General features: G+C 38.1%; 1 protein-coding gene across 1 annotated transcript; it reads right to left on the bottom strand.

The window, feature by feature from the left end:
• Positions 1-1,097: 1,097 nt before the first annotated feature.
• LOC123994043 lies at positions 1,098-5,764 on the bottom strand. The gene is made up of 6 exons (XM_046296526.1): positions 5,485-5,764; positions 4,751-5,092; positions 4,328-4,582; positions 4,000-4,146; positions 2,817-2,924; positions 1,098-2,524 (listed from the first exon to the last, which is right to left on the bottom strand). The coding sequence occupies exons 1-6, from the start codon at positions 5,531-5,533 to the stop codon at positions 2,298-2,300; spliced, it is 1,128 nt and encodes a 375-aa protein (XP_046152482.1). The 5' UTR covers positions 5,534-5,764; the 3' UTR covers positions 1,098-2,297.
• Positions 5,765-10,524: the final 4,760 nt, after the last annotated feature.

Below are 10,524 nucleotides of genomic sequence, written 5' to 3'. Positions count from 1 at the left end.
TTTGTATTATTATTAAGGTTCTGGTCTTCTGAGACACAAACAGGTACACAACAAACCAGATAACTATATAATTACAGTGCCTTCAGAAAGTATTCATACCCGTTGACTTATTCCACAGTTTGTTGTGTTACAGCCTGAATTCAAAATTAATCAAATAAAAAAAACACACCTTGATCTGTTTCGCCTGTCTTTGTGCTCGTCTCCACCCCCTTCCGGGTGTCGCCCATCTTCCCCATTATCCCGTGTGAATTTATACCTGTGTTCTCTGTTTGTCTGTTGCCAGTTTGTCTTGTCTCATCAAGCCTACAAAGCCTGTTTACTTGTTTTCCCGGTTTTGATCACAAGCCTATTTACTAGTTATCCCGGTTATCTCCACTGCCCTGACCCTGAGCCTGCCTGCCATTCTGTACCTTACTCTGCCCTGGACTACAGACCTCTGCCTGCCCTTGACCTGTCGTTTGCCTGCCTCCTGTTGTATAATAAACGTCTGTTATTCAAACTGTCTGCATCTGGTCTTATCCTGAGTCTTGATATTTCCTCTCACCCATCTACACACAATACCAATAATGACGTGTAAAAATGTTTTTAGAAATTGTTGCAAATTTATTGAAATATCTCATTTATTCTTCGCACCCCTGTATTCACACCCCTGAGTCAATACATGTTAGAATCGCCTTTGGCAGTGATTACAGCTGTGAGTCTTTCTGGGTAAGTCTGTAAGGGCTTTGCACACCTGGGTAGGAAAATATTTACACATTATTCTTTTAAAAGTTCTTCCAGCTATGTAAAGGTGGTTGTTGATCATTGCAAGACAGCCATTTTCAAGTCTTGCCGTAGATTTTCAATCCAATTTAAGTTAAGACAGTAACTAGACCACTCAGGAACATTCCATGTCATCTTGGTAAGCAACTCTAGTGTATATTTGGCCTTATGTTTTAGGTTATTGTCCTGCTGAAAGGTGAATTTGTATCCCAGTGTATGTTGGAAAGCAGACAGAACCAGCTTTTCCTCTAGGATTTTGCCTGTGCTTAGCTCTATTCCATTTCTTTTTATCCTAAAAAACTCCCTAGTCCTTGCCGATAACAAACATACCCATAACATGATGCAGCCACCACCATTTTAAAAAATATGAAGAGTGATACTCATTTATGTGTTGTGTTGGATTTGCCCCAAACATAACACGTTGTATTCTTTGCCACTCTACTATTGCATGCAGAGGTGACTTGTTAAAGAACATTTTACTCCTGAACTTATTTTTGCATTCTATAACAAAAGGCTTGAAAACTTACTGACTCAAGACATTTCTGATTTTCAGTTTTTATTCATTTGTAAACATAAAAAAAACACAATTCCACTTTGACATTATTGTGAGTAAGCCAGTGACACAAAATCTCAATTGAATCCATTTTAAATTCAGGCTGTAACAACACAATGTGGAAAGAGTTGCGGGGTGTGAAAATGTTCTGAAGGCACCGAAATCACCAAAAGGAAAAGCAATTTGAAAAAAGAAAAGCAAAAATTAGTAATCACATTCATCATATGTTTGTTTGCTTCAAGACTAATGAGTCTTAAGTCTACACAATGTTATTTACAAGGAGCGGTTCCCATCTTTTTTTCACATTTATCTGTTTGTAATTTTATTCTACATGAAATACATTCATTTCACTCTACAATTCCACTCATAGTATGAATGTCCTTATTTAACAAATGTGCTGTAATACATTTATTTGCTGCAGACAGGAGTATAATCAATAGATAGGCAGGAGATAGGAGTATAGATAGGAGTTAGAAAGTACCCAAAATGGTATTTCCTCCTAAGTTTCATGTTCAATGTTCTCCCCAAGTTCAGGTTCCCACTTGCACTTAGTTTGCGGAGTATTGCACAGTGCCATGATATCAACACATTGGTGCAGTTTTATTTGTTGACTTCTAGTTGCCATTTTCTGATGATTGAGTTTTTCTATGGGAGAGTACTCACCTTTGTTATTACCTATTTGGGGTGTTTCAGTAAATAGTATCTTAGTTGTAAATAGCTAAAGAAATCTGACTTTGGCAAATGGAAGTCTGAACTTAGTTCATCAAATGATTTAACTTTGTGGTTCTTTAAGACTTGGTGTACATATTGCAAATTAAGTAATGACCACCTTTGAAAACCTGAATCTGGTAATAATGGGACAAAATCTATAAGACATGCAATACCTGTTAGGGATGATATGCAAATAGAAAGATGGACACTGCGTTGTACTTTCCTATAAATCAGCCTCCTTCTGTTATATTGAATCTGGACAGTACCTTGCTCACTGGACTTTGCGTACCCTGGCGTACACACAGTCCCCCTCCTCAGGTGTGCCTACTTTCCACCGGGGACCCTCTAATGTTTTATTCTGTCCAAACACCTCCAATGGCTGCTGGGGAGCCCCAGTGATTTTCACCTGTCCGTACTCCACCTTTCTTTCCTGCAGTCTCATCTGATTCTTCAGTGTCCTGACATTCGCGTATTCCACATCCTGACTGTCAACATGAACTGTGTAGAAGAGAGAGAGAGAGAGAGAGAGAGAGAGAGAGAGAGAGAGAGAGAGAGAGAGAGAGAGAGAGAGAGAGAGAGAGAGAGAGAGAGAGAGAGAGAGAGAGAGAGAGAGAGATTGCATCTTATTATTTCACTGGCAAGACTGACATTGTAAATTATCCGTGTTTTTTAAAACTGCTCTGTTGGTTGGGGGCTCGTAAGTAAGCATTTCACTGTTGTATTCGGCGCATTGATTTGATTTGATATTGTAGTACTAAAAATGAAGAGCCACAGCTAAATATCCTCTAACCTGAAGTCTTTGGAGGTTTCTTTTTCTTCTGGACACAGTAAACTGCCAACACCATTACTAGGACAAGGACTACGCCTGCCAGAGACCCTGCTACCGTCCCTATGATCTCTGGGTAAAACAGAGGAAACAGACAGAACAACATATAAGCATGAAGGTTGTTTCATTGTAACAAGAAGGTTGTTTCATTTCCACCACTGTTACTACATAAAAGGCCATGAAATCCATCATTCATATCAATGATAACTAGATAGTAAATTGTGGGACTTGCTTTAGCTGTTTTAAATTATTTTTGTGGTAGTTGAAAAAGTGTTGAGATTTGAAAAGCAGAGAAGTAGGTTAAGATTTCATTGGCTCCAAGTGTTTGTCGAAATTGTTGTGAAAGTGGTCAAAATGTCAGTTGTCTGTAAAAGTCGACACGAAAAGTAGTTGATGCAATTAATACAACAGCTGTTACTGTTGATTGGCAGATGACCATGCTGATCTGATTTCAGATCTGAATAGCAGAGAGTAGACCAAGATATCATACCCTTCAAGTTTTTGTATAACTGGTTGGGAAAGTGATCAAAATGTCTGTTGTTTGTAAAAGTTTACAGAAAATGTAGTTGATGTTATTACTATAACAACTGTATAATTTGATCGGTAGAAGATCATTATGTTCTGATTTCAGATTTGAATAGCAGAGAAGTAGGCGGAGCAGTCATGTGAGCAGTCATATGCTCAAATCTGTATTCTAACTTGATGGAAAAGTGATCAAAATGTCAGTTACTTGGAAAAGCTAAGTGGAAATGTAGTTGACGCGATTACTAAAACAGCTGTTTCATTTGATGAGCAGAAGATAATTCTGTTCTGATTTCAAATTTGAATAGCACAGAAGCAAACTTATATTTCATACACTTTCTAAGTCTATCGTCCAAATTGTTGGGAGTGGTCAAAGTAGCTGATTTAGGTCAAAAGTGACATTGTTTAGAGTGAATGGAATATAATTTTGGAAGTCATGATGTCACAATGGGTCCTTTAGTAATTTGAGGAAATTCCATTAAAGTTGATGGCGGACAGAAAATAGGACAACAAGTTTAAACAGTGTACTAAAAATAGCGCTACAAATAATTATAATATAAATAAAGATAAAGATTTAGAGTGGGATGATTTAGAGTGGAGGTCACTAGATTGTCAGGTCACTTACCTTTGGTTGCCTCTGTTTTACTGGTGAAGGCATTTGTCACAGTTGTGTGTGCCACTGTTGTACGTTCAATACACAGGGTATTACCAGTGGCAATCACCCACTCTGATACCTTTGTCCCGTTGGAAGTGCAGTTAACATACATAAGCCCTGCATATGATCAAATAAACAGGGATCTTATATGTATCTGAATTGAACACTGGCAAATGGATAGTGCTTTCTTAACAGCTCAATGTCCATTGATAAATATTGATCATCATCATTATTATAATCACTGATAATGTGTTTCATAATATATTGGATTAACAACATTTATTAAACAGTAGCTTACCCTCACAGGGGGAGATTATTTTGCTCACAGTAACACTGTTGATGTTGTTTTTGACGGTGCACGTGAGATCTCCAGACTGGCCTCTCTTCAGTGTAATGGTGTTTGTCTTGTCACCAGGAGAGGCCTCAGTGTCTCTCGGTGGGTGTCCGTCCAGAGTCCAGCTGTACTGAGGGCCGTCCCCCTCAGAGGAGCAGGACACCCTCATCTCTCCATGGGTCAGACACTGAGAGGACAGCTGAGGAGGGGACAGTGGGGCTGTGGAGGAAGAAGAATCCACATCTGAAGACATCTGCAGACTTTCGCACAAACAAATAAGAAAACAACACTTCTTCTAGAAGTAGAAGCTTTTGCAGTCTAGTTATTATAGTTATAGTTAATAAAAAGTATTTGTCAATATGAGAAAAGGTTTTCTAGTTACTGTACCTTCAATAAACAGTTGTAGTTTCCTGGTCCCTAATGTTTCCCCATTTGCATTAAATGTTTCTAGTCTATATTCAGCAGAATCATTCCTTTCTGTGTTATCTATCCTAAACGTCCCGTTGTTGATAAAGAAGTGTGCTCTGGTTTCAATGGATTTGTGGATTTTCACTATTTTGGGGGGTTTGTTTCTAATTTTGAGTATAATTTTAGCAGCATCATTGGATTCGGTTTTTAATGATATGTCAGGGACTCCGCTGACAACCTGTATCAGCTGGAGAAAGACAGTTCCTCCCAGAGTTCCATAACACTGAGCTCCATCCAGTGTAGCATCACAGGGATCCATGCCTGAAAATCAACAGAAAATAGACACTGTCGTGACTGACTATCACTGTCCTAGTTTTAAGGTTTAATTTTATGGATGAGAACACAAGCAACGGTGTAACCAAACCAATGACATCAAGGTATTAAAAAACATAACAGTACCTCAGTCAGTTATAATTATCACAGGACAATGAATAACGAGACAACTGCAGTGTCTTTTGCAGTGTTTTGAATATTGCCTCTGTATCTGTCATTAGTCATTATGAGAAGGATTAATTTGACAAAAGTGATTCTGAGTAGCCTGTAGTATACCACAAAGAGCTTTGAGTTCACGTTCTACATGATATTAACGAGGCTCCTTACTGTATAGCATGCGTAAAACAAGAGGGAAATCAACACATCAGGAAACTTCTTACCATGAGACACTGCTGCTAACATCACCAACAGTCCAAACAGAGCCTTCATGTCTCTTCACACCACAGGGCTCAAGTTAACAAATGAAGATATCTTGTACTGTAACAAAATCCTCTGTTTCCCATTCAGTGCTGAATTTCCATAACTTGACAATTTACAACATAAACAAAAACCTATGCAAAGGTGGTATGACAGACACTCCAGCTGTCCTCGTCAATCATTAGAATTCACTTAGTTGTTGACAAGCAAAATAAATTATTAATAGGTTCTGACACAGAGGAAAGAGGAACAGCCTCATCAAAGTTTCACTTGTTCACTACATAAACAGCCAGGCTGGCTTTATTCATGTCTCTTGATGTGTAATATCAGAGTTGTACAAAAGTGCTAAGTGAGTCTACACTCTCAGACAAATAGGTCATATCGAGAACCTAAAAGGGTTCTTCGACTGTTCCCTTTCTACAGAGGGTTCTACATGGAATTCAGAAGGCTTCTACCTCTCAGAGTGTACTTTTAAGTGTAAAGAAATGTTAGCGCCTGAGAAAATGACACCTTGTTCACTTTGTCAGCTCTAAAATACTGTACAAGCTTTTCATCACTGAAACTAACACATTACCTTCTTCACAATACAACTTGTATTTTTCAGTCCAGCTAAGATTGTGACATTATAAAAAATGCATGAAGGAGAGAGAGTGAGAGAGCGAGAGAGGGAGAGGAGGACAGGTGAGAGAAATACAAAGTGAAACAGAGAGGACACGCAGACTCAAATTCCAATACTTCCCAAATGGTTGTTTGTGACTCATTGATGACATCGACCGGTTGGAACTGATACCTTTTGGGTTGCAGCTAGTCAGAATAACAATACATCATAATGGACTGCACTTATAGAGCACTTCCTGGGAGCTCAAACCGTGATGAATTGGGTTTGTTCATTAGATGCCAAATAGGAACGGAAAATGAAAAAGGAATCAGTCTTCCTTAGAGGACACACGAGAGGTCTACCCTTTCAATCACACATTTCTGCAGTGAATGACACGTTTACTACTGCACAATAACCTTGTTGAGAGAGTTTGTAAAAAAATAAAATAATGCATCAATAAATGAAACATTCAATCAGTAACAGAGAATATGACAAATGTAGACAAATGTTGGGTTATTTATTTAGGTAAAGAATGTACAAAACCCTTAGTAGTGAATTTCATGAAATATAAACAGTAATATGGGAAAATTAATAATATAATTTGTTACAGTAACAGTATCAGTATCAGTCCTATTTGCCAACGTATAATCATTGGATAACAAAATAGACGAGCTACAATAACGAATACCCTACCAACGGGACATTAAAATCTGCAGTAGCACATGTTTCACAGAGTCATGGCTGAACGACGACATTGATAAAATACAGCTGGCGGGGGATGTACGCTGCAATGGCAAGATAGAACATCTGCCTCCGGTAAAGACAAGAGGTGGTGTTCTGTGTGTATTGGAAAACAACAGCTGGTGCCCCAAATCTAATATTAAGGAAGTTTCGAGGTTTTTCTCACTTGAGGTAGAGTATCTCATGATAAGCTGTAGACTACACATGAGGGTTACTGTATGTAAGCCTTCAAAGGCGTATTTAACCCACCCAAAACATGTTTTCATAGATTTATAATTAATTTGACACAGTCCCTCACAAATCATGCATGACAACGTTCAATCTTTCAATATAAATTGCATTTGGCTTCTTTGGGATATTCTTGTTTGGCAAATAGATGTGAGTTTTTGAAGATCCTGACCTCCAATGATCCGTGGTACTCCTCTGGTCTCCAAGTATCTGAATTAAAGGTTTCAAAACAATATTCAGCAGGATCACTCCTCTCTGTGTTATTTATTTGAAATGCCCCATTATTGATGAAGAACTCTGATCTGGCTTTAATGAATTCATGGATTATTTTGTTTTGTTTTATTTTGAATATCTCTGTACTCGCACCAGTGGGGTCTTTTTTGAATGTGAGTTCGGATCCTGTGGCATCATTCATCAGCTGGAGATAGACAGTTCCTCCCAGAGCTCCGTAACACGACATGTTCTGTGTAGCATTACAGCCCGAGGATAGAACAAAATAGCTGTTTTGTTGATAGTGATGATTAGTGTAAATCCTTTGCTAAAACTTTATTAACACCATTTCACTTTGTGACATTTCGCTTGCCCAAACGTTTATTGTTTAAAGAACTTATGAAAGAGATTGGTGTATTTGTTCACTATATGATCATGGCATGCATGGGGTTTTTCAATGACAGACATCTGTTTAAAACCACTTGATGGTTTCAGTTCATAGAGACAAATAATAATGTTTTATTGCAAAATACTATATATCTACTCTCAGATAAGAAATTGTACTGCTATGTTTTACACAGTCAAATGCAACAAATAACGACATTTTTAATAAAGAACTGTACAAATTATACATTTGTGACATCTACATTCAATATAGTAAGAAGAGATTTGTATGTTAAACATTTACATTTGAGTAATTTAGCAGATGATGTTATCCAACAAGTGCAATTTACAGTAAGTGAATTCATCTTAAGGGAGACAACCACAGTCAAATATACAGCATACAAAGATTCCATTCCAGCTAAATAACAGATACAGTATATATCGCTTTGCAAAAAAAAAAAAAAAACATTTTATGAAATCTATGAATGTATATATATCATTTTTGAAGAAAGAAAAAGTCATCAATTATTGAGAAAGGCCACAGAAAGTCTTGGTCAGTCAGATATGTTCCTCTGGATGCAATTGCTGAAGAAGGGATGATGCCTCTTCATGCCAGGCTGGTCCCATAATACAGTATATGTTATTCTATAGTTATTTCCATTTGAGTAATTTAGCAGACACTCTTATCCAGAGTACATACATTTTAGTACTGGTTCCCCTTGGGAATTGAACCTACAACCTTGGCATTGTAAGCACCATACTCTACCGACTGCGCCACACCGAGGCAAACAGGAGATACTTGTCATAAAAATGAACAAACACAGCACGAACAGACGGAAACACAATATGTAAGCCACTAGAGGGCTATCTTCCTCTAAATACCAAAAATACAATAATGAGCGTTGTACTGAGTCAGCTAAATAGAATGTTTTACCACCAGCCAAACGATAGTAGCCTACTTGCAGTTGCATTTGTGATCTGAACATGTGTTTATTTCGGTGAAAAAAACAATACTCTATTCTGGATAGAAACCATGCACCCAAAACAGCAAAGAAAAAACAATACTCTATTCTGGATAGAAACCATGCACCCAAAACAACAAAGAAAAAACAATACTCTATTCTGGATAGAAACCATGCACCCAAAACAACAAAGAAAAAACAATACTCTATTCTGGATAGAAACCATGCACCCAAAACAGCAAAGAAAAAACAATACTCTATTCTGGATAGAAACCATGCACCCAAAACAACAAAGAAAAAACAATACTCTATTCTGGATAGAAACCATGCACCCAAAACAACAAAGAAAAAACAATACTCTATTCTGGATAGAAACCATGCACCCAAAACAACAAAGAAAAAACAATACTCTATTCTGGATAGAAACCATGCACCCAAAACAGCAAAGAAAAAACTCCAACAAAAAAAATGTAGCAAATAATTGATGAATTGAGACAAGATTAAATGACAGAGCATGTAGCAGTACACAGTTGTTTGAAATACAATTAAGCACGACATCGAAAATCCAATTGACCCACATTAAGCCTCCATTGTGTCCTCTGGTACCCTGGACGGAGCAAGAGAGAGAGATTTCATCTGAGATGTTTGCATGATTGTCTTGCTGATGGGGTCTCCCAGTGGGGATCATCCAGTCTGATATCTTTGCCCCACTTGGCAAATATATAATAAAGTAAAAAACAGGAATCATACATCATCCCAGATGAAAACTGGTTTTTGTTAACAGGTCGGTTTCTGACGACAACAATAATGATGGTCATGATATTCTTCATGCTTCTAATTGAATGATAATACAAATAGTGCTGACTGTATTACAGAAGGCTACAGCTTACCTAGATAAGGTGACATTGTCTTTCTGATGTCAACACTTCTGATCTGGTCTCTGATGGTGCAGGTAAGAGCTGCAGGCGGGCCTTTCCTCAGAGTGATGGTGCTTCTTTCGTAACAAGGACAGTCCTCACTATCTCTCAGCATCTGTCCGTCCAGAGTCTAGCTGTATTGGGGAGCATCACCCTCAGAGGAGCAGGACACCCTCATCTCTCCATGGGATAGACACGCAGAGGACAGCTGAGGATGGGACACTGGGGCGGAAGATGAAGATGAATTGACAGCTTTGTAGCCAATTATGTAAAAAGTTAATAGACAGTGGGTAAAGACAGGAAATTGATGGTGACTAAATACGAACCTTAGTTATCTGTGGTTTAATTAATTAATTAATTTTTCCTTGTCCTTGACCTTTCAGATTTCGAGTGGAAGACTTCTACACAATATTCGGCAATCACTCGCAGTTGTTATTTTAACATTAACGACAGAGAATCCTAATCTAAATGACCCAAAATATTTAGAAAAAAGTGATTCAGGCTGTCTTTCAGAATGTATTTGAATCAATATATCTGAATCACATGTGAGGTCTTTTAAACCCCCTAGAGTCTATTGACGCACAGGTGAGCCAATATAAATAACATAATTTTAAAAATCCCCATCAAAATCTGTCAGTTTAAGCTAGAGATATCTGTTTTTTTAAATGGGCAGAGTTTCCATCCACCACATCGGCCTATGGCAGTCTTCCACATCTGCAGTGGAAGGTGGCCGAGCTACAGCGGTATTTGTCAGACAATGAGACATCCAGAAAATCGGTCTTCTCACCAAAACCGGGTTTAGAGTCCGGACAGTTTGGCCTATAAACTAATATGACCACTCCATTGATAGATAAGATTCTCACAAACAAGTCCGAAGTTAGTACCAAACCCGATGGTGTTCTCTGTTTTGCTCTACGACCCCCACACGTTTCACAGGACTTGTCTGAAGGTAACCAACCGGTA

The sequence above is a fragment of the Oncorhynchus gorbuscha genome, linkage group LG13 (assembly GCF_021184085.1).
Source record: "Oncorhynchus gorbuscha isolate QuinsamMale2020 ecotype Even-year linkage group LG13, OgorEven_v1.0, whole genome shotgun sequence".
NCBI classification, from domain to species: Eukaryota; Metazoa; Chordata; class Actinopteri; order Salmoniformes; family Salmonidae; genus Oncorhynchus; species Oncorhynchus gorbuscha.
Note: the sequence above shows the minus strand (reverse complement) of the source record. Positions and strands in the feature narration are given on the sequence as shown.

What these genes read in the sequence shown, in the direction of transcription:
- LOC123994043 (XM_046296526.1), bottom strand. Translation starts at nt 5,533, where the DNA reads ATGAAGGCTCTGTTTGGACTGTTGGTGATGTTAGCAGCAGTGTCTCAT. An exon ending in AATAATCTCCCCCTGTGAGG is followed by an intron (nt 4,147 to 4,327) that starts GTAAGCTACTGT and finishes GATCATATGCAG; the next exon opens with GGCTTATGTATGTTAACTGC. An exon ending in TAAAACAGAGGCAACCAAAG is followed by an intron (nt 2,925 to 3,999) that starts GTAAGTGACCTG and finishes TGTTTTACCCAG; the next exon opens with AGATCATAGGGACGGTAGCA.